This window comes from Molossus molossus, unplaced genomic scaffold (genome assembly GCF_014108415.1).
Source record: "Molossus molossus isolate mMolMol1 unplaced genomic scaffold, mMolMol1.p scaffold_m16_p_3, whole genome shotgun sequence".
Classification (NCBI taxonomy): Eukaryota; Metazoa; Chordata; class Mammalia; order Chiroptera; family Molossidae; genus Molossus; species Molossus molossus.
In genome coordinates, this window is record NW_023425366.1 from 7,654,522 (window position 1) to 7,677,277 (window position 22,756).

General features: G+C 53.7%; 1 protein-coding gene across 1 annotated transcript; it reads right to left on the bottom strand.

The window, feature by feature from the left end:
* Positions 1 to 5,096: 5,096 nt before the first annotated feature.
* NIM1K (NIM1 serine/threonine protein kinase) lies at positions 5,097 to 19,089 on the bottom strand. Its single transcript, XM_036280181.1, has 3 exons — positions 18,354 to 19,089; positions 7,608 to 7,876; positions 5,097 to 5,846 (listed from the first exon to the last, which is right to left on the bottom strand). Exons 1-3 carry the CDS (start codon positions 18,640 to 18,642, stop codon positions 5,097 to 5,099), a joined length of 1,308 nt encoding a protein of 435 aa, XP_036136074.1. The 5' UTR covers positions 18,643 to 19,089.
* Between the last annotated feature and the right edge of the window lie 3,667 nt (positions 19,090 to 22,756).

Genomic DNA, 22,756 nt, shown 5'->3' on the forward strand with positions numbered 1-22,756 from the left:
TGGGGACTGCCGCTACCTACCCTTCACTTTGGCCCCCCTGTGGTGGGGTCTCCGCAGAACTCGTCTAGTACAATTTCACATGCCGCAGGGTCGCCCTTGGCCAGTGGACACTGCTGGTAGATCAATGCCTTTCCTTTCGACCCCTGGGCAGACAGTTCTGGGAAGCGCTCGGAAGGTCCTGCAGAAGCAGCAACCATTTCCTCTGGCCGGTTCAGCAGTGCATCTTTCTGCTGGCTTTCCTCTTTTCTGTTTTTCTGTGTGTCCTGCACCCTGGGATCACTTCCCAAATACATGACTTGCCTGCAAGCTTTTGTCTTAGGGTGTGCTGTTTTGGAGAATTCAGGCTAAGACCATTGATACCCAGAATAGGCATGAAGCAGACCCTCAGGATAGAAGCTTGGACCTGGTTTGCTGTTTGTAGTCAGCAGAATGGTCCCCACTCCCACAGATGGCCATCTCTGGGCCCTGAGGATGTCACCCTGCTTGGCAAAAGCAGGAGCGATTAAGGTCGAGTTGGGAGATTTTCCTGGCTGGACTGGATGAGCTCAACCTCATCACACGGGTCCTTAAAGCAGAGAACCTTTGTGGGCTGTGGCCAGATGCACATTGCTGTATCTGAGGATGGAGGAAGGGGACCATGGGGCAGAGAGCGGGATACCTTCAGAAGCGGGCTAAAGCCAAGAAATGGGTTCTTGTTAGAGCCTCTGGAAGGAACCCAGACCTAACACCACCTTGATTTTAGCGCAATTAGACCCATGATAGACTTCTCTCTCACAGAACTGCAAGATCATGTGTGTTTTGTGCCACCAAAGCATCATGACGGTCGGACACGAATGCACTGTTGGCAAGCAAGGCCCTGGCACGCAGGAGCCGCACGGTTACAACCAGGACTGCCCCTCCCAGGCACAGCTGGGCCATGAGCACAAGGTGATGATAAAGGCTGGGTCTGGCCGGCTTTCTGAGCTGCTTTGGAAGCCTGTGGGGGAGGGGGAGAGGAGAGACTAAATAACAGGATCAAGTGGGCCCATTGTCAAGGCAGCAAGGGTCAGAAGAGCCCGCCTGCCCCAGGGGAAAGCCACCTGAGGGGCCAGGAGCTCATGGTGAGGGCGGCTGAGCTGCAAAGATCAAATACTCAGTTCTGCCAAATCTCCTTCTTCCAAGCCGGGGACTTGATAGGAAGAGAGTGGGACTGGGTCTAAATCACAAGAGGGTGGAGGAGCCTGGAAATGTGGAGACCGGGGCTCCCCCATGTGGGTCTTCCTTGCCTGAAGCCTCCAGAGAGGCCTCTAGGGGGGCAGAGGCCGGCAAGGTGAGGCTTGACCAGGAGATCCTCTTCCAGGACCTTTGTTATTCTCCAAACGGAGAACTGGGTCAGGTCCTGACAGCCCAAGCAGGATATGCAGCCTTGTCTGGGAGGAAACAGCTTAGTCACTGAAGGAGCTGCAGGACCTGGCTGGCGCGCACCGTCAGGGACCAAGGGAGAATGTGGGTGACTCGATCCTGAGGGTAATGGGCCAGGCGTGGAGGGTGAGGGGCGAAGAGAAGGCAGGATAAAGGACAGTTTATTATGGGAGGTTCCCCCGGGACTTGAAGGGCCCCTGAGGGGAGTCCTAACATACTACTGGGACGGCTGTGGAGTCTGGCTCACAGTGGAAGTCCTGCAGCGCAGTACTCGGGAAGGGACAGAGGGCCCAGGAGGTGCCTGCCAGAAAGGAGTCAGTACATGAGACTGAAGAACCACCTGCTTCCCAGGCACACGGTCCCTTCACTGGGGTGACAGGACGCTCAGCGCCCGTGGGCTTTCAGGGGTGGCTGCCCAGGGTGACGGAGGAAAGGCTGCAGGCAGGGTGCTGGATTCTGGAATGGCAGAGGCCACGCGTCACTACATAAACGTCAGAGGCGAGGTGGACGTAATCTAATGGACTGTAAGGCTGGAGTGGAAATCTGGGTGTCTTGACCTGCAGGGGTGTGTGACAATGGCTAACGTCGCAGACTTCCGAGCCGTGACAGCTGGCGGCGGTGTGACTTGACTTGCACAACTGAAAAAAGAAAGAAGAGGCAAGTCGGTGAGCAGACGCCTGGTGTAGCCGGTCACCGAGAGAAAACCACGGCCCCGGATGGAGGTTCGTTTACAGATCCCGTGCAGTGAGGGAGGCCAAGCTTCTGCCGTCACAAGCATATGCAACATATGCCCCCAGGCTTTTCGAGCACGGTTGGATAGAAGTCTACACTGAAACAGACACCAGGCAACGGAGGGTCCAAGCAGTTCATGCTTCTCTGGGGTGGACAGCGATCTTCATTTATTCTATTGTCCCTAGGCGATGACCAGTGTCCTGCTCTATGTCAACAGAGTCTGGAAGGACTTTGGTCATCTGGACATTCTGCAGAACATCAAGCTTGCCCACTGGGTGAAGGGAGGTGCATCAGAAAGTGGCAAGTACTCCAGACACCCTAGTAAGGTTTATGTGTGGCGGAGGTGGGTATATACTGCCGGAAGAATCGGGCCTGTCACACTAATGAAGACTTTAGAGGACCGATGACCTGGGGCACGCCTGGACATTCATTCTGCAGTAAAGTCAAGGTGCTGCACCTCGCACCCCTTAGCCCTGGGACGGAGGCACGGGGTTTGTAGGCCCCTCTGGGTTCTGCAGGCACATACATTGTACTTGGTGGACTCCTCCACCCCGTTCGTCAGGGCTGCCAGTCTCAAGTGGATCCCCCACACAGAAGGGTCCAGGTTCAGCCCCAGGAGGTTGTAGCTCAGCCCTGGAGGGTCCTCGAGGGAGGCCATGCTTCCTGCAACCGAGAGCTACTCAAACTCCCCGCGTGCTACTGGGCACCTGATTATGGGACACTAAGGGACCAAGCAACGGGGAAGTCTTCTCATGAGCTGAGCGTTGACGGACGCACAGTCGGAAATGCGGACGGCACAGCGGCGATGCACCCTTACTGGAGTTGACATCTGCTCAAGCTCTGGGTTTGCCCTTCCTGCCTCCAGTGTGTTCTCCAATACAGCCACGCCATGGCAGAGAATATCTGAACCACTGTCATGGTATCTCACATGACATCGCCTCAAGGACCACGTTTTGGCAAAGGCAGTGGGGCACTGGGCACCTGACCACGGGCTGTGCTCAGTTTAGTACCCACCTCAACACCAGAAGCAGCCAGCACAAACAAGTGGGTGGGCGAAGGCCGGCGCTTGGACCGTCCCCTGCAGGGTGGAGGGGCGGCCCACCAGGATCCAGGGCACGTGCTCCCGCAATGGCTGACAGCTACGTGTCCCCTGTTGTTGACACACACAGGTCTGGGAACCAGCGGGCAGCAGTGGGATGGGCTTCTCTCCCCACCACGATCAGTGACCTGCTTGGAGAATTCCTGCTTTTGTTCCTACAACCTAGGCTCAGCCAGATTCAAGGTTTTGGTTCCCAGGGACAGGGGGACACTTTCACCAGGGCACCCCTGAGCTGGAATCTATGACTATCACATGGTGACTTTGGGATCTCCGTGCCAGTTGACAAGCAGGCAAAGCAAGGAGCTTTGATTCTTGAGCCTGCTTGTCATTGGAGTTAAAGAGGAGTATGTCAGGTGTCACTTTGGGCCCTGTGATAACAGTGAGCAGGCGACAGCAGAAACCACAGCCTGATGAGGCTGCGGCAGCTAAAGGCTCAGATCTTTTGATGATCAAGTTCTGAATCGGGCTACCCAATCTAGCCCAGCTGAAATGTTGGCCAACGGTGAGGGAGGTTTGGAATGAGATGAGTCTAATTACAGCCTCAGGACCAGCTGCATTTAAGAACTGTTCAGTGTGGCCCCTGACTAGCAGCAGCATCATAACCCAGGAACTTGGGAGAAATGCCGATTCTTGGGCCCACCCCAGTTGCACTGAATCAAAACCTCAGGGGCTGGGGCTCACGGTCCGTGTTTCAACAAGCCCTGCCATTGATTCGGATGCACCGGAACTTGGACCACTGCTGCAGCTTCAGCCACGAACCCTGCTGCAGGAAGTCCTCCCAGGCCCACCCCGGGAAGGCACGACTCTGTGTGGGTGGGGTTGAGAGGGTGGATCTGAGCAGAGCTGGGGCGGGGCGGGGCTGAGTCACACAGCTCCTGTGCACACTTCAGACACTTTCAGCCGCACCTCTTCCTCCAGCCACTGGCGTAGTGAGTTCCCTTGTACGTTTGGACGGCTTCTGCCCCTCCCACTGACCACTCCTTGTCCCAGGCAGAGGTGTGTACCTCTTACCTCCCAGGGCTTCTCTGACACTGGGGAGCACAGAGAACCCAGCGGGCACCCACACAGCATAATCTGAGAGTGCCGACCGATAAATGTTTCCCCTTTGTACCCTGGGCAGACACCTGAGAAGTGTTTCATGAGACTCCTCAGAGGAGCCTGCAGCAGTGAGCACCAGCCGCCTGCAATTGGCCGACTGGTCTGGCTTCCCTGTTTCTGTCCCCAGCCCCTCGCTGCTGCTCCCTCGGATCACTTCCCCAACACACTGCAGACGTGGAAGCCTTGGTCTCCGGCTCTGCTGGGGCGGAACCCAGTCCACAACCCCTGGCTGCCTGGACCGCTCTGGGTCTGCTCTTTGAGAGTGACCCCTGCCTCTCATTCACATGTCAGAGTGTCATCCACTCCAAGTGGCCTTCCCCAATGACCCGATCCAAAGCAGCCTCCCATGTCTCATCACCCTATCTGAGTTCTCTGCATTGCATCTGATAGTTTTCTTTACAAAAATTCTTTTTGTTAGTGCCTTTGTCGGGCACTAGAATAGCCTGCCTAAAACAGGAAGAATCTGACCTGTTTTCTTTTTTGCTGTTTCCCCAGCACCTTAAACTGTGCCTGGCACATAGTAGGTACCCAATAAATATTTCTTGATTAAAAGAGTGAATGCTAGAGTGTGGGGAACAGGAGAAGATTGTAAACCAAGGCAGAATCTAAGCTAATATGCTCATTTGGGGTGGGGGTGGGGAGGGAATGCATACCTTAAATTAAAGTTTATTTAAAAATTACAAAAATGTCCCCACCAAGTTGACCGGTGAAAAAATTTAAAAGCAGCAACAATGACCTTGGTTAATCACCAATAGTCTAATGCAATTTATAAAATTGAACAAAATTTGGATGTGTGTCTCATGCCTCTGTAGACACGGGACCCTTTCTTTAGGTCCCTTTCTTTCGGGTCTGGTAGCATCATTACCGGGACACTTTCCGACGCCTTCTTCCTCTGGACCCTGTGCAGAACGATCCGGTAGACGCCCGTGATGGAGCTCCGGGCATCCCTTCCCTGGTTGTTCCGAATGTGCTCTTCTGTGATCCCCAAATGCGCTAACGTGCTCTTGACCTCGTTTTCTTCTTCTTTGAGGGTGCTGGTTTCGGACAGATGTTTGGGATCCAGCTGGAACGGTTCCAGAGGGGTGGGGTACGGCACCCCTTGCATCCACGCGTCGTTCATGATCGAGTCGATGCCGAAGCGCTCGGCGGGCACGGGCTGGAGGACGCCCCGGATGAGCCGGAGGCAGGGCGCCGACACGTCGGGGGGCACGGGGTAGGCGCCCTCGAGGATGCTCTTCTTCAGCTTGGCCACGGTCTCGGCCCGGAAAGGCATGGTGCCCGTCACCATGAAGTAGAGCAGCACCCCCAGCGCCCAGACGTCCACGTGCGCGCCCACGTACTGCTCGTCGCGGAAGAGCTCGGGCGCGGCGTAGGGGGGCGACCCGCAGAACGTGTTGAGCACGTCGCCTTTCCGGCTCACGGTGCTGAACCCGAAGTCGCCCACCTTCACGCAGGTGCTGCTGGTGTAGAACACGTTCTCCGCCTTCAGATCTCGGTGAATGATCTGGTTGTCGTGCTGTGGAGGGGACAGGGAAACGGTCACTCCCAGCGTGGAAATCAACGTAAAACAGGCCTCCGGCGAGAGATCGAGGTCGGACCGAGATTCAAGGGAGATCCCCCCCAAGCCAGCAAACCTCCTTCGGCCCAGGGCAGGGTCGGTGGGTCCCGATGGGGAAAGCAAACCTCCTTCGGCCCAGGGCAGGGTCGGTGGGTCCCCCCCAAGCCAGCAAACCTCCTTGGTCCAGTGCAGGGTCCGTGGGCCCCGAGGGGAAAGCAAACCTCCTTCCGCCCAGTGCAGGGCCCGTGGGCCCCGAGGGGAAAGCAAACCTCCTTCGGCCCAGGGCAGGGTCGGTGGGTCCCCCCCAAGCCAGCAAACCTCCTTCGGCCCAGGGCAGGGCCTGTGATCTGCTGAGGCCCAAGGACCCCTGGGAAATGGTTTACTTGTACTCTTGCCAATGGGCCTCCTGGAGAAGAATCCAAGCTTTGGAGCCCGACAGCGGGGTTAACTCTGAGCCCCAGACAGCAGCTGGGTCCTTCTCTGCCTTGTGAAAGGGGACACTGCTGGGCACCTCGCAGGGTGCTGTGAAGGGCGCTGTGTCTGCCATGCTCGGTATGATGCTGGCACAGAGGACACACCCCCGAAGACACTGGAACTGTGCCTGTCACTCAGCCTCCCTCTTTTCGGAGACCAGACGGCTGGGAGAAATGACGGGGCTCCGCGCTTCGGAGGAGTCCGTCTGCACCCTCTGCTGCTGGGTTTCTTCTGATTTCTTTCCCGAGGAGAACCTGGAAGACTCCTTTCCCAACGGCTCTGTTGTGTGAGGCGGGCCTGGCTTGTTCCCTGGCCCTGGGAGGGTCACCACAGCAGAGCCACTTAAATGACAACTGGTGGGACCCAGGCCTGACACACCCACGACTGTTACGATCAGATTCTTCTCTCCTGCTCCCGTTTTCCCCCCTCTTCTCCCTGCTGACTGCCACCCTGGGTCACTCATTCCCCTGCTGATGATTTGGCCGGGAGGTCGCTGGTCCCGGGCCTTGACCCACAACAGCCAGGCAGCGGACTGAACTAGAAACAGCCTCTCGGCTAACACAGACCCGGACAAGCATCTCTTTTCTGGCCTTGGGACTGAGCTCTGGGTGAAGAGGGAGCCCAGCTTCCGCACTAACGGAGTCGTACAAGTAGTAGTCGGGTCTGCAGCCCAGTTCCTCCCGTGCCCCGCAGTACGGCCCTGGCTCTCAAGAGATCTAGGGAGTGTGCTGCAGGAGTCCAGATTTAGCAAAAGAAAGAACCGGAGAACTGAAATGAGAAGGACGTGATCGAGTCTGAGCACAGAGGCAGCAAGAGGCAGAGGATTCACCAAGCAGAGGAAGATCGGTGTGAGCTGACGTGTGGTGGAAGCGTCTCAGAGACAGGCCCGAGCGGGGTCAGGGAGGGTGGATAGGGTTTGGGAGGTGAGTCGTGTGAACAGGGGAGAGGACACCCTTGACCCTGAGGGTTAGGAAGGCACGGCCAAGAGACGGTGAGGCGCCAGCTCTCTGGGTAGAGGAAGGTGGGCTTGGAGAGAAGGATGTGACCAGGGAGTCAGTGGACGTCATCGGGTTGCTCAGAGTGATCCCTGCGAACTCCCAGAAGCCAGGAGGCTGCCCTGTGACTGGAGACTCCAGAGTGTTGCTTGAGAGGTCAGGGGCGTGCGCACAGCCAGGCCTCTGCCTGTCACAGCAGGGACTCCCGTCTGCCCTGCGGGACTAACGCCCTGGGGGACACCCCACTCACCATGTGCTTCACGGCAGACACGATCTGGGAGAAGATGAGCTTGCTTTCTGGTTCCGAGAGCTTCCCCTCATTGCTGATTTTCCCAAAGAGCTCCCCACCGCCTGCGTACTCCATCACCAGGTGGAGCTTGGACAGGGTCTCCACGACTTCGTAGAGGCGGATGATGTTGGGGTGGTGCAGCTTTTCCATGCTGGAGATCTCGCGGGACAGTAGCCGTTGGGTTTTCTGGTCTAACTTGGTCTTGTCCAGGATCTTAATGGCCACCTTTTCTGGGGGGAACAAAAAGTCAAAGGATGTGCCAGTGTCCATAGACTCATAGAAATTTAGAACCGAAAGGGGCCTAGATCAGCCCCTTTATTTTACGAGACACAGGTTGAATGGCTATTCCCAAGCGCACAGAGCTCATCCCGGAACATCAGTGTCTTCCACACACAGGTTCTGATGCCAGCTCCTGCCTCCAAGGAGGTTTTAGTTTGAAGATCTTTCCTCAGTTTTCTGGATGATGTTAAAGCTCCTTTGCTTAGCTTAGAAGGCTGCCCTTGGTCAGACCTACGCACTCCCTCCGCCTCACCATCCATCCCTCCTGCCCACCATCCTCACCTCCATCCACAATTTTACTCCACCTGTTACAGAACCTGTGTTGTTCCTTGGAAAGAGACTAAACTTTCATGCCTAAAAGTTTTCCTATACTTGGCTCCTTTATCTGGTTCATGACCCTTTTCCTGATCTGCATTCAGGTAACTCCTGATGGTCTCTCGAGGCCTCAGAACCAGCTTCTTCCAGGACCCCTGTTTTAGGGAGATCATGGTGTCCAGATTCTGTGTCTCCCTGTACTGTACCTCAGCACGCTGTCCCCTGCGTGTTGACGTCTCCTCGGTCTCTCCCTCCTGCCCTGTCCACGTTGGTTCTGTCTGACTTTGTCGGAGGCCTGGACGCACCGGTACTTAGTGTGTGGGAGGAGATTCATTGGTCCTGGACTATTACACCAATCAATGGTAGTTTGGTATTTATGTATTGAGAGTGTTAAAAATGGTTGCACCCTTTGACCCAGCCATTTCTCTTTTGGCAACCAATCTTAAATAATCGGACACACGTACGAGATTGCATGTGTGCCTAGAACGACGTCTGTGAAATGGGGAACAGCCTAAGTGTCCAGCAAGAGGTGGTTAAAAGAAAGTGTGCTTCGCCCTGCCCGGTTTGGCTCAGCAGTTGGAGCATTGGCTTGCGGAGCAGAGAGTCCCGGGTTTGGTTCCCGCTAGGGGCATGTACCAAAAAAAAAAAAAAAAGAAAGTTTGCTTCGGCTACCTGTATCATGGTGCACCGTGCTTCTATCAAATAATGACATGAAGAGGTGTTCAATATGGAAGTGAGGAAAAATACAAATAGAAAAAATCTGATGAGGTATTCATGAAAATGTTTAGAGTAATTATTGTATTCATGGGGGACCATGGATGGTTTTCCTGTACATTTTTAGTGCTTATCTGTATTTTCTGATTTTCCTCCCGTTAATTATACAGTCTAGTTATACAGTTTACATAGATGAAGTGTGTAATAAAAATGGTCGGTGTTTGGAAATGAACGAATCTACTCCAAAGCAAACCTTCCTTCATTCTTTGGTTCAAGCTGGGCCAGACTTTCTAATAGAGAAGGAAGATGTCCAGGCAAGTGAACGGGGAGAGCAAATTCGCAGCGTGCCTGTTAGACCTACTTGCCAAACAGCTGCTTCGAGGACCTTTGGCGCAGGGTCCCCTGCACGAGGGCAGACCCTGCCACTTCAGGTAGGAGTGTTGTCGGTATGCGAAAGTAGACCCTGGGCTTCTAGAATGGAAAGAGGCAGAGCTGGCTGGGGCCCGGAGGCAGTACTGGGGGAGGAGGCAGCCATAACTGAGCAGGCCCTCGGGGCTGTAACTGGCCGGCAGTGGGCCCCAGCCCCAGACCTCCACCGCTGTTCCCTGAAACAGAAACTCCTGATTTCGCGTAGCCTGTTGGGTGAGCTGTTCCTTTAAGGGTTGGAATAATTTATTCCACCCTGCAAGCTGGCAGGTTTCCTGGAGAAGGGGCCCCCGTTCCTGCTGGGTCCTCCCCCAGCGCTGGCCCCGCCCCGACCTCTAATAAAGTGCAGGCCCCTCTCCGCGTCCACTGTGCCCACGAACCAGGTGCCGGTGAAGTTCAGTGGGCTGTCACCAACCTCCCTCTGCTCTGCCATCACTTCCTCAGTGATCCCAGAGCACGTGGACACCTGCCTCGGTGACCTCTCCACCTGGTTGGTGGTTTTCGTTTGGGTTCTGCCGGAAGCAGACCCTGAGGCGGGGGAGTCAGGTGCAAGTAGACTGAGGGCGGGGACCCCACGGGGGGGGGGGGGGGGGGTTGAGGAAGTGAGATAGAAGAGGAAAGGCGGCCACAAAGCTTGTTACTAAGTTCCAGTTACTCCTGCTGGGACTCGGTGTGCCCAGGTTTCATCGAGAGGAGAGCAAGAGCGGGCACTACACACCGACGACCGCCGGGACGGGTCGGCGGCCGCGCCCGGGGATGTCTGTGCCCCTGCATCCTGGCCTCCCGCGCACGTAGGAAGGGGAAGCCCAGAGGCAAAGAGATGGAGACACTGGCGTTTGAAGGTCAGGCCCAGGCACTGCAATGGGATGGCCCGAGGACGCGGGAGAGGCACCCACAGCGTCTGCCGTATGTGTAATAGACGTGCCATAAGCATGTCCACATAACATGGTCAATACTGAGCAGTGATCCGCTAACCCCCGAAGCTGCTCCTCCTACAGGCTTCCCGACTTCAGTAAAGGAAAACGCTAGTTTTGCCATTGTACAGACACAAACCCTTGAGGACGTGACTCTTCCTTACACTTCGTTTCCAGTCTATCAGCAAATCTTGTTATGTCCGCCTTCTACATCCAGCCCGGCCAGCATCTTGCTGCTGTCCTGGCCCAGGGCCCCATTCTCTCTCGTTGGATCATCGCTGTAATTCCTAGTTGATCTCCCGTCTTCTGCCTTTGACCCCTTGCCGTCTGTTTTCAACAGAGTAGCCAGGGCGATCCTCTCCAAGCACCAGGCAGATCACATCATTTCTCTGCTCCCTCCAAGGCTCTGGTTTCATTCACGGGAAAAGCCGAAGTCCTTACTATGACATGTGGGCCTCACACAATCTGGTCCCTGCTACTCTGCCCTCATGCCCCTCCGCCGTGTCCGGAGTGCGGGGGCACACTCCCACCCTGGTGCTCTCCGGCGTCCTGTCCCCTCTGCCCAACCACTTTCCCGCACACACATCCATGGCCAGACCTGCATTTCTTTCTGTCAATGATCCCTGCTCATTGAGGCTGTCCCTGGCCAGTGTACCTGAAGCGGCAGCCGTGAGTGCGCCCGGGCCCGTTCCTGCCCTGTTCCCCTCCTCATCACTTATCACCAAGTACGTAACATGATGGGTGTTTCAGTGAAGGATTTTCGTGTCTCTCCCCACTAGAATATGAGCTCCATATGCCAGAGACTGTTGCCTGTTTGTTCACTGTGGTGTCTCCGGTCCCTGGATGAGTACCTGTGACCCAGCAAGTGCTCAACAGACATTGAGCAAGACACTCAGTTTTATGTCTTGCTTTTCCCTTTCTGTCGTGTCCCACGCAGCTCTCACGTTGTCATGCACTCGGCGTTGCCGTGATTGGTAATGGCAGTGTGACCTCACTTCCAGTGTGTGCGCTCTCATTTACTTGGCCATTCCTATGTTGTTGGATTGTATAAATTATTGCCAGTCCACTGCACTGTAAATAATGCTGCAATGAACATGTTTTGGTTACTGCATTTCTAATATTGGACTTATTTTTTAGGATAGATTCACAAAAGTTGCTATTTTTAAAATAAGAGAACATGATATTTAATCACTGGGTTTTAAAAAACGTTTTCAAACCCTGGCCGGTTTGGCTCAGCGATTAGAGCGTCGGCCTGTGGTCCATAGAGACCCAGGTTCGGTTCCTGCTAAGGGCACGTACCTCAGTTGCAGTTTGTCCCTGGCCCTGGTTGGGTCGTGTGGGTGGCAGCCACTCAATGTGTCCCTTTCACGTCAATGTTTCTCTCTCTCTCTCTTTCTTCCTCTCCCTCCCTCTCGCTGTATCTGAACAAAAAATGAAAAAATGTCCTCAGGTGAGGATAGATAAATAAATAAATGAATGAATAAATAAATAAGTAAATAAATAAATAAATAAATAAAACACATTTTCAAGAGGAGAGATCACTTTTTAAAAATCGGTGCGTCTTCCAGTTGAATGTAGAGCGACAGTGTTTATAAGCTTGAATTGTTAAGGTATCTGGTCACAAATAAAAGTTCATTAAAATTTGGTTATTAATGTTTTTTTTTTTTTTTTTTTTTTGGTGGTATGTGCCCCTAGCGGGAACTGAACCTGGTACTCTCTGGTCCGCAGGCCTACGCTCAACCGCTGAGCCAAACTGGCCAGGGCAGGTTATTAATGTTTTAAAAAAATCAGTGTATCTTCTCTGTGAGGCTCTAGTAGAAACTGGTTGTTTCCCCAGGCGGGTCCTCCTAGGAGACTACGGCACAGAGACCCCCCAGAGCGGACTGCCCTGCATGCCCCGCTGACATCTCTTCCCCACCAACACTCAATTTTCATGAGAGGTTAGCATGCCAAACATTTGTTGATTGTTTATTATTTGTAATGCATGTGGGAGAACTCCGAGGATCAATGTGATACCAGGTCTGGCACCAAGAAGCTTGTGACAAGGACATCCTAGACTTTTACCACATCCTGGATTTGTGACGCTCCAGCTCTCGATTTCTCATTCATACGTTCTCTTGGGCTCCAACATGGCTGTTGGACTCATTACTCCATGACTTCCATGTACCTCCGAGTCAGTGCCTCCAAATCTCTACTGTCTAACCCATTTGTTCTCCTGTATTCACCACTGACAGCTACTTATCGAAGCTGGGGACCTGAGAGTCCTTCCCAATTCCTCCTCTCCCTTGTCTCCCCTTCTTGTCCCCCATCCAACTGACCGCAAGGTTCTCCAATATTCTAAAATATTTCTCCAGCTCAGCCGGTGCGGCTCAGCGGATTGAGCTTCGTCCCATGGACTGAGAGGTCCCGGTTCAATTCCCAGTCAGGGCACATGCCTGGGTTGTGGGATCCATCCCCAGTAGGGGGCGTGCAGGAGGCAGCCAACCGATGTTTCTCTCTGACATCGATGTTTCTATCTCTCCCTTCCCTTCTCCCTAAAAAAAAAAAATCAATACAAATATATTTTAAAAATTAAAATAAATAAATAAAATATTTCTCCAATGCATCCCCCACCCTTCACCCCAACTGCCACTTCCGGAGTTGGGATGAACATCATCATTCTTCTGGACCAGTAGACTAATGTTTTATTCTGACTTCCCTGACTCCTGTCACACCCCAACCTCAAGGGCACCTTCCTCACTGACATCAAATTCTATTACTCGCTTGTATTAACTGTTTGCTTTAAGCTGTTCAGTGGCTCCCGGAACCAAAATGACAAAATCCAAATATGCAAAAAGATTCTCCGTGATCCAGCCCCTGCCTACATCACCCACCCTACGTCCCACGACTCTGTGGCTGCACCCCAGGCTCCAAATACTCCCCAGACCGGTCCCCACCTCCATGGACTTACATCCTCTCTCTGCCTAGATTTCCCTTTTCCCTGTGTCTTGTATAATTTCTCCTCAAACCTCAAGACCCAACACAAACCTTTTCTGGTCAACTGACCCTTTCCTGGCATCCTCGGGCACAGCTGAGCATACTCTGTGTACCTTACCGGGTGACGAGTTGTTTCCTGTCTGTCTCCATTACATAAGGAGATTCCCTACTGGACTACAGTTGTATCTCATTCATCTCTAAAGGCCCAGAGCAAAGTATGGGCACGGGAGAGTTTATTATGTTTTTGCAAAGAGGAATAAATGAACTGATGAATAAATAAACTGAGAGAGGAGAAGAGAGGGTTCTAGAAACATGAGACTGAAGTAACAGAGAGGAAGACCCGGGAAGGAGAGGTCAGGAAGGGTAGTAGCAGAGAAGGGGACAGACACAGCTGCCTCTCTGGCTTTTGTTTGTGACAACAGATGGGACATAAAATATTCAGAAGCCGAGTGCATCATCCCTTTTGAGAAGTTTCTAATCAGCCTAATTTCTAATCATGCCGACTTCAGCCTGCCCTATCAGCTTGCAAGGCCCCGGGGGGCCTGAGCTGTTAGTCATAAAAAGAAACTCCACCAGCAGGGGCCTGTGTTGGAGCCTTTTCCTAGAGATCAGAGCAGCTGGCCAGCACCCCTTAAAAACCACTGCCCGAGGAGCTGCCCCTGGCACTGAACCACCCCCTGCAGTGGCGTTCCTGATAGACTCCCCATCCAGATGTCCATGTCTAGGAGACCTATGACACCCTGGGCCGGTTGGCTTATGGGGAGCCCTACTGATCCGAATCGAAATCCATGTTACGTTATCCCACATGGCAGGGGTAGGGGTTGAAATTCCCAGCAAGACTTCCTAAACTACTCCTGATGAATCTCCTTCCTCTTTTAAATATGTTTAATACTCACCAGAGGATATTTTTCCATTTATTTTCAGACAGAGTGAGACAGAGAGAGAAGCATCGACATGAGAGGGACACATCGATTGGTTGCCTCCCGCACGACCCCGACCAGGGTCGGGGACTGAACTGCAACCGAGGTACATGCCTTTGACCGGAATCAAAGCCAAGACTCTTGGGTCTGTGGGCCGACACTCTAACCGCTGAGCCAAACCGGCCAGGGCTCCTTCCTCTTTTAGAGTTAAAGCTTTCTTTCCATTCCGGTCCACTCAGAGCAGCCAATGTCTCCTCTCCACTTACAAGTCACAGTCACAGTCATCCTGACTCTGTCGTCCGGCCCCAAGAGTCTGTTTCTGGCCCTGAGCTGCATCAGTGCTCATCAGCACACATGCATTTACCCCCGGGCCCTCCCTCTCCCCCTTTCGGTTCCTCTCATGCTCATTTGCCTACTCTTTCCTCCACTCGGGGGCTCACTGAAGGGCAGAACCCCAGGAGAGAGAGGGGGCCTGGGTACCAGGACTAAGGGTTCCTTTTTTCTGTTGCATTAGTTTAATGTGCTCGATTACCTGCCGGGACATTTTCTGGCTTGTGTGAACTTTCTTGTTGAATCAATTTCCCCACAGCCTGTGCTTTGCCCTCCCTCCCCGTTAGCACACATATCCTGCACCCAGAGGGTGACTTGTACCTTTGACAATAGGGCAGGTTAGCAGCGAGGGTGACATGGCAATGAGGCCACCGAAGTGCTCAACTGCACAGTGGTCAATGCCTGCATTGCAGAAGAAAGTCACTATATAAACACCAGCTGCTGCTCCTTCTTCTGTCCACCCCGCACAAGAGCCCGTCCACGCGGCCAGATGCTGTCCCGGGGTGCTGTCGGGCTCAGCTGGCTCCTGGCTCTGGTAGGTATGCCCGTCACTTGGCTGCATTCTCTGCCCATCTTCTCAACCACACTGGCTGGGACCTTGGGCTCAACAAGGGAGTCATGGGGCCGCGGGACCCTATGGGCTGCTGCTGACCTGACGCAGGGTGACTTTGACTCAAAGATGGCCCGTCGTCGACTGGCCAGGAAGCACTTGACATGGTGACAGGCCTCCCTTCGACTCTAAGCGAGAGGAGGACAGGAGAGCAGCAAGCCCTCTGAGCCTTGGCTGTGAGCGCTGCTGCGCCCTGACCGCTCCCTGTTTCCGCTGCCCCCCTCCAGGTGTTCGAGGGCAGGACTCCTTCGGAGCGTTGCACAGGGAGAGGGGCGGGCGCTGAGCAGCTAGAGGGTGGCTGGGTCCAGTGTAGGAGGAGGAGCTGTTCCCTGGGGCTAGAGATGCCTCTTCCACGGTGCATCCAAACCCGAGCGAGCTCACTGGAGGGAAAAGCCAGCTGAGTTCCAGATCAGCGTCTGCAGTGACCTTGGACAACCATTTCTGGGCCTTTTTCCTCCTTTGTAAAAGGCAGGAGGACGAGATGAGCTCAGTGTTTCCCAGCGTGGAACCTTGATCGCTCATGGGGCGTGAAATGGTTTTAACACGTGTAAGCAGCCCTGCGGAGCACTGACTCACGGTGTGCGGACATGTCCCCACATGTCCCTTTTCCTCCAGTTCTTCCACGAAGGCCGGGAGAAAGCCTCAGACTGGCTGTTGGCCTGTGTTAAATTACTTTCAGTTACTTGGTAACTTTTCTTTAAACCTTGGTGAAAGTTGCTAAGAGAGTAGGTTTGAAAGTAGCTCACCACACAGAAACAAATTGTACCCATGCGAGGGGGTGGGGTGCTAATAACCTTATTGTAATCATTTTACAATGTATACATATACGAAACCACTGCTTGGTCAAGGAAACCCCTACAGCTGTACTCCTTAAACTTTCATAATGTTCTGTGTCAATTATGTCTCCTAAAGCTGGGAAAAGAAATAAGTAAACAAATAAATAAAACGTTTACGTTGCTCTGTATTTTTTTTTGCCGTCTATCCACAGTGCAGGCGATGTTGGCTTTTGTTATTTTAATCCCATGAAATCTCCTTTTGAAACAAGTTCAAGGAACAGAGTTGTGCCAACGAGGGTAGTATTTACTGAGTGGCTACAACGAGCCATGAGCTTCATTTATGTGATTTCTAATGTGCCCGGCACTTGGAGGAATCGTGACCCCCATCACCGCTGAGGTGACACTGAGGGCCAAAGAAGCTGAGAAATATGCACAGAGTCAGATGCCTAGTAAGTGGCTGAAGGAGGATTTGAAACAAATGTGTCTGATCCTCAAGTTCACGGTCCTCGCCCCTTCCCACCCTGCTTCCTGTGCACCGGATTCTACCATCCGAACCCACACTCAGAACAGCTGACTTGGCCCGTCCAGCAGGCGTCGCTCAGACTGGCCTCTGTGCCCGGTCAGCTGTGCTGCGGACTGTCACCTCCCTCCATTCCCCTCCCGGTTTGCCTTGCTCCAACTCCTCTCCGCTCCCTAAACCTGCCCCGTCTCAGTTGCTGGCCCATCACCTCCCGCGTGTTTGATGTTTCGTCTCTCATTCTCGCTCTAGACCACTGGGAAGCAACATCTGTCCCCATTAGAGCTGAGTTACAGAACCAGGTCCCCTTTCAGGAGTGGGGTGACACTGTTCCCTGGCCGCGGTTCCTAAGTGAGGAACCTGAGTCCCCCAGGAGGACTGTAATTTGTCCAGATAAGTAGGGTGAGTAGCTGAGACATAAACACATGGACCCAGACACGGGGGCCCAGAGAGCGTGGAAGGGGCCTGGGAGTGTGTGTGTGGGGGGCAGATTGTGGTGTTTTTTCTGTAGGGGCCAGACACAGGGATGGGAAGAGCATGGGACTGGGGGTGGAGAAGAAACTCAAACAAGCCCTGGCTGGTTTGGTTCAGCAGTTAGAGCGTCGGCCTGCAGACCACAGAGTCCCGGGTTCGGTTCCCACTAGGGGCATGTACCTCGGTTGCAGTTTGTCCCCCGCCCCAGTTGGGGTCATGTGGGTGGCAGCCACTCCATGTGTTTCTCTCACATCGATGTTTCTCTCTCTCTTCTTCTCCCTCTCTCCCTCCTGCTCCATCTGAAGATGGATGCCAAAACGCCTCGGGTGAGGATTAAAAAAGAGAGAGAAACTCAAACAAAGGGCAACTCACATGAGAAAAGAGTGGCCTTGTAGGAACATGTCAGGATGGGGCTCTCAGGGAGGGGCAGAGTGAGCCCCCGAGCTTAGGAGGTCGGCGAATCATACTGAGTTGCAGCGTTCTTTTCTGCCTTGGAACTCCCTGTAGTGATGGCCGGGCTCCAGCTGGGTGCGCAGGAGCCCGGGGGAGTGCCCGGGGGAGTGCCCCCCTGCAGGGCTGCCTGCGGAGTTCCCTGAGTCCAGAGAGCTGGGAGGGCACTGCTGCTCGGAAACCCAGAGTGACTGCGACCGAGCAGGCGCAGGTCTTTGATGGACAGCAAGGAACCCGGCTACAGTGAGAACAGTACAGCGGCGGCTGGAACAGAGAAGGTCCTGATCAAATCCCTTCCCCCCAAATACAACCTCGGGTAAGGAGGCACTGGACGTGGCTGTCCACTGGCAGTACGACCCAGGAGGCCCCCTGGGCCATGCGGTGTCACTGGTACTGACCCAAATACAAACAGGAGGCATGAACAGGACTTGGCGTACGAGCTACTCGGAGCCAAGCCCACTGCGCGGACCAGGACGTCCCGCGGGTCTGAGTGAGCACGTCCCCATGCTGAGTGGGAGAGCTTTGGAGTCAGAATCAACTCAGGTTGAATTGCTGGAGCCACAGGTGACTTCTGTGGATCCCAGCTCCCCTTTCTGTAAAGTGGGAAAATAAAAACACTGCCCTCTGGCCGGTCGGTGTGGCTCAGTGGCTGAGCGTCGACCCAGGCACCAAGAGGTCGCCGGTTCAATTCCTGGTCAGGACACATGCCCAGGCTGTGGCCCAATCCCCTGTGGGGGGCACGCAGGAGGCGGCCAGTTGATGTTCTCATCGATGTTTCTAGCTCTCTCTCCCTCTCCCTTCCTCTGTCTCTAACATCAATAAAGGAAAAAAAATTTAAAAAAACACCACACTGCCCCCACCCTCACCCCATTACCAAGAACATTAACTGCAGTAACGGCGGGCGGGGTAGCAACGCTTCACTTGCTTCCGCGGCCCTGGACCCCTGACCCACCCCCACACCAGGTCCTGCTGCTGCGGGGAGCACCCTTGGGAGAGCAGATCCTACCTTTGGTCAGGGAGTGAATCCCGAGCTTGACTTGGGAAAAGTTCCCACTTCCGATTTCCCCTCGAATTCGGTAGAAGCCGATCCGTTTCCCCAGCGTGATCTCTCTCACCACCTTCTCGTCCTGGGACATGTCCTGGGTCAGCTTCTCAAAGGGTGTCAGCTGGCGGGCCTGCCCCTCGTCCTCCTGGCTGCAGTCTGTGTGACGGCCGCTCTCCACGCTCTCCCGCCGGTCCCACCGGGCGTAGTGGGGGCTCACCAGGCCACCTCCATTCACACACACGGCTGTCATTGTCACCGTCGCCGCAGGCTCACGTCTCCATCTCAGCAGAGAGGCGCCAATCAAGGGCAGTTGGGAGGAGCGGAGGAGGCCCAGCCGGTGGGCGGTGGGAGTGAGGGACCCCCAGAGCCCCGAGCCCGTGAGGGCTGGCCTGCGGGAGCCAGCGAGCCAGGACCCTACCCAGCCCAGCCCACGGCTGCCGGCCTCACGCGAGACATTGCACACCGCCTTCGCCTGGGTCCGAACTCCCCAGCGCTGCCCGTGCACACATGGGCCACTGCAGCCACTCCCCTGTTCAGGCTGCAGGACCCCCTGGCCGGCCCCGCAGCCTGATGCTCTGTGGCAGGTGCCTGCGTCCTGGGACGAAGGGTCCAGCTTGCTATTTCTTTTGATGGCCAGAGACGCTTCCACTCCCAAGGCCCCCGGGCACCTGCTGCCGCCGCTCACCTCTGACCTTCCTCATTTGACACTGCTCTCGTGTGTAGTCACTAACACCTGGCAGGTCGCAGGCCCCGGAGACCTAACGTCTGACGCCCGGGGAAGAAGGAAGCTGCAAATCAGCCTTCTGGTCACACGGGTGGCCGGAGAAGGATTAAAGCCCGGTGATGTCACTTGAGCTGGCCTTTATTTAGATGAGCCTTCTCCTAAGCCGCGAGCTCTCTCAAAACGTCGGCAGGTGCGGGGTCGTCCTAAGAGCAAGAGGAAGAAGATGCATTAGAAGGCTGGTGAACGGGACAGGACTCAGGACGGACATGGGGCCGCCGCAGGGCACCGACCTGACAGTGACACGCGAACTTCAGCGATGACACCTGCCGGCAGCACCTGCTGGTCTAGTGACCAAGCGAGAAGAAAGGGCACGCGCACTCTCTGCGGTCTCTGCTTTAGCAAAGCCCCCACGGCCTGTACATATTTCCAGCAAAACGCTTTTTCTACTTTTTGACGTTTAGGACAATATGCATGTTGCTGTGGGTGGCTTTAAAGCCAGACTTTTAAAATGTTAGTAGGATAGTCATGATGATAAAGATCTTCTATTAATACCTGTTTTCAAAAGCTCTTACATTGATTCAGATAATAATGTTCTGTTTCCAGTGTATCCTCAGTTGCATGTTCTCCCACAACTTTTTGTATACGTTCTGTGGCTACTGTTTCTTTCGGTTCAGACTAGGCTGGATTTCCTCCTAGTCGTCCTTCCTGGGTACTTCTGACCGAGAGGCAGCCTCCGGGCCCCGCCGCTCGTCCCGCAGGTGCAGGAGCAGAGGGCCGTGTCCTGAGGGTGGGAGTCGATGGCATCCTCAGGTCAGGAAGCACTGCCCGGCCAGGACACCCGGCCTTCCTTCCTGCACACGCAGTGGGAGACGCCACGCCCTCGCCGAGTCCCCACCGCGGGCACCCTGCCCATCTTCCGACGCAGCCCATCTCCGTGCCTGGGAGCCGGGTGCCCCACTCCCCTCCCGTCTCCCTCGGCTCAGATGCCGGCATCAGCAGAGGCGCTAAATGTATGTCGAACTTGAGTTTTGAATTTGAGCATGGCCTTCGGAATGCGACCTTCCAATTCTGTTTGATGTCACATTTTCATGGTTAAGTATAGGACTGCCTCTGTTGTTATTGTGGTTATGTATGGGGTCACCAAATAAAGATGAGTAAGGACAGGAAAGAGGAGACCTTGTGTGTGTGTGTGTGTGTGTGTGTGTGTGTTGGGGGGGTGAGGACTGGAAGGATAAAGAAAGGAGGTTGTTTTTTAAATTTTTTAAATTAATTTTTGTTACAGATGTTTCTCTTTTTTCCCCCATTGACACCCTCCTCCTGATCCCACACCTGCCCCCCCCACCCCTGGCCTTGTTGTCTATGTCCATTGGTTATGCAAATTGTTTGGATTATCTCTCTTCCCCTCTCACATCGAGAGGCCGCCTCCCGCACGACCCAACCAGGGCGGGGGACAAACTGCAACTGAGGTACGTGCCCTCAGCAGGAACCGAACCCGGGTCTCTCTGGACCACAGGCCAATGCTCTAAACGCTGAGCAAAACCGGCCAGGGCTAATTAGGATGTTTTAAAAGGTGGTTTTGCCCTGGCCGGATGGCTCAGTCAATTGCAACATCATCCCATGCACCCAAAAAGGTTGTGGGTTTTATTCCAGTCCAGGAACATGCCCAGGTTGTGGGTTCAATCCCTGGTCGGGGTGCATACGGCAGGCAACCGATTGATGTTTCTCGCTCACGTTGATGCTTCTCTCTCTCTCTTCCTCTCTCTGAAATCAATAAACATAGCCTCAGGTGAGGATTAAAAAAGTAAAAAATAAAAGATGGTCTTAAGATATAAGATACTTATTTAGGCTGAGGGAAATCTAAGTCTGATTCTTAATCTTTCTGGGGTCACCGACTCCTTTGAGATCCTAACACAATCTGTGACCCTATCCTTGGGAAAAATGCTCACACATGTATTTTGTGTCCAACTTTAAGGAATTCAAGGACCCTCTGAAGCCCATCCCTGTCCCTCGGGTTAGAATCTCTCTGGCAGAAAGAGACCACACACACAAGAAGCAAGGTGGCATTCATTGTAATTCTGGAAGAAACTTTAGCTTGCCCTGTGCAGAGAACAAGGGCCTTAGACAGGACATGGTGCTTGGTTGCCTCCTGCCCTAGCAGCTCTGTGAAGAACCTTCCACAGGACCCCAGGCCGGCCTCTGTCAGAGTGTCTCACCACCCCGCGTCTGTGTCGCTGACCTACCTGTACCCCAACTAGATGAGCGCCGGGAGGGCAGCCACCTGCCCCGTATTCTCCTATCCACCAGAACTCGGCACCGTGCCAGGCACTTATTTAAGAAAAGTTTGCTGAAGAAGGAATGAATTAACTTACCAATGTATTGATCGTCACATTTAAGTATGATTTAGCAGAGGCAAATATCTTCACTTACAAACGAATGACCCTCTCCCAACACTTACTCGAATGCTTTCGCAAAGCCCATTGCAGTGCGCATTGCCCCGAGGCCTGGCTACCTCCCCTGGCCTTCAGGACTCCCGGCCCCGCCCTCTGTGCAGGTGAAAGTTGAGCCAGAATTCCACCAGCAGACTGAGAACTGCTCCAGGACTGAATGCAAAGGGCAGAAAAACAAAGTCTCCCCCAACCTTGCCGCTTCCAAAGGTCAGCTGGACCCAGGCACCCAGGTCTCGCACCTCCCGGAACCTGGTCCCTGACCCCGCACGGTGCTTGGCCAGGACCTTTTCTCTGTTTCCCTGGTTCCTCCACTCTCCTGATCTGGGCCCTGCATCTTCAGGGCCCTCCAGGCCTGCAGTTTACAGTCAGGATATAGACTGCCGCCCTGATTAACTTCAGATGCCCCAGGAATCTCTGCCCTCCCCTCCCCGTTCCCCCCGGGGGTCAGACGCAGCCGCCACCCTACACCCATAAATGAACTTTCCTGCACAGTGGCTTGAAAAGCAACGATCTTGCCTCAATGACCAGGGAGACAGTGAACCTGGCTAGACCAGAAGTTTTTACAGTTTTGAAAATGTTGCTGTGGGTTTGTATTGAGGAAGAATCGCGATTTTGGGACAGCTAGCCAGCCCACTGGGAAAAAAACCTGAACTTCTATCTCCTGCCTACTGCAAAGTAAATGTCAGATAGATCACCTAAGTGAAGGCAAAATAAACGAAACCATAAAATACTAGGGGACAAAAAAACAAATGTTTACATGATCTCAGAGGTTGTAAAAGGAGAAACATCTGCAACAAAAATAAATACATCAATTAATAAAAACATTTAAAAAAAAGAAGACATTAACTTTGAATACATAAAATAACTTTCTGTTTGCCAAAAATATCGTAAACAAATGAAACAATTCAGTGGTAACCTGGTAGGAGAGCTTTCCAGTACATGTGATAGACAAAGGGTTCATTTCCTAGATAAAGAATTTTCACAAATCGATAAGCAAAGAATACCAATATCTTTTTTAAAAATATGTTTTTTATTGATTTCTTTTTAGAGAGAGAAGAAGAGAGAGATAGAAAGATGGATATGTGGGAGAAACATCGATCTGCTGCCTCCTGCATGCCCCCCCACCCCGGGAATCAGGCCTGAAACCCTGGCATGTGTCCTGACAGGCGGGCTGGAACCTCTCAGTCCCTGGG

What these genes read in the sequence shown, in the direction of transcription:
- NIM1K (XM_036280181.1), bottom strand. Translation starts at nt 18,642, where the DNA reads ATGACAGCCGTGTGTGTGAATGGAGGTGGCCTGGTGAGCCCCCACTAC. An exon ending in GATTCACTCCCTGACCAAAG is followed by an intron (nt 7,877 to 18,353) that starts GTAGGATCTGCT and finishes TGTTCCCCCCAG; the next exon opens with AAAAGGTGGCCATTAAGATC. An exon ending in TGTCTGCCGTGAAGCACATG is followed by an intron (nt 5,847 to 7,607) that starts GTGAGTGGGGTG and finishes TCCCCTCCACAG; the next exon opens with CACGACAACCAGATCATTCA.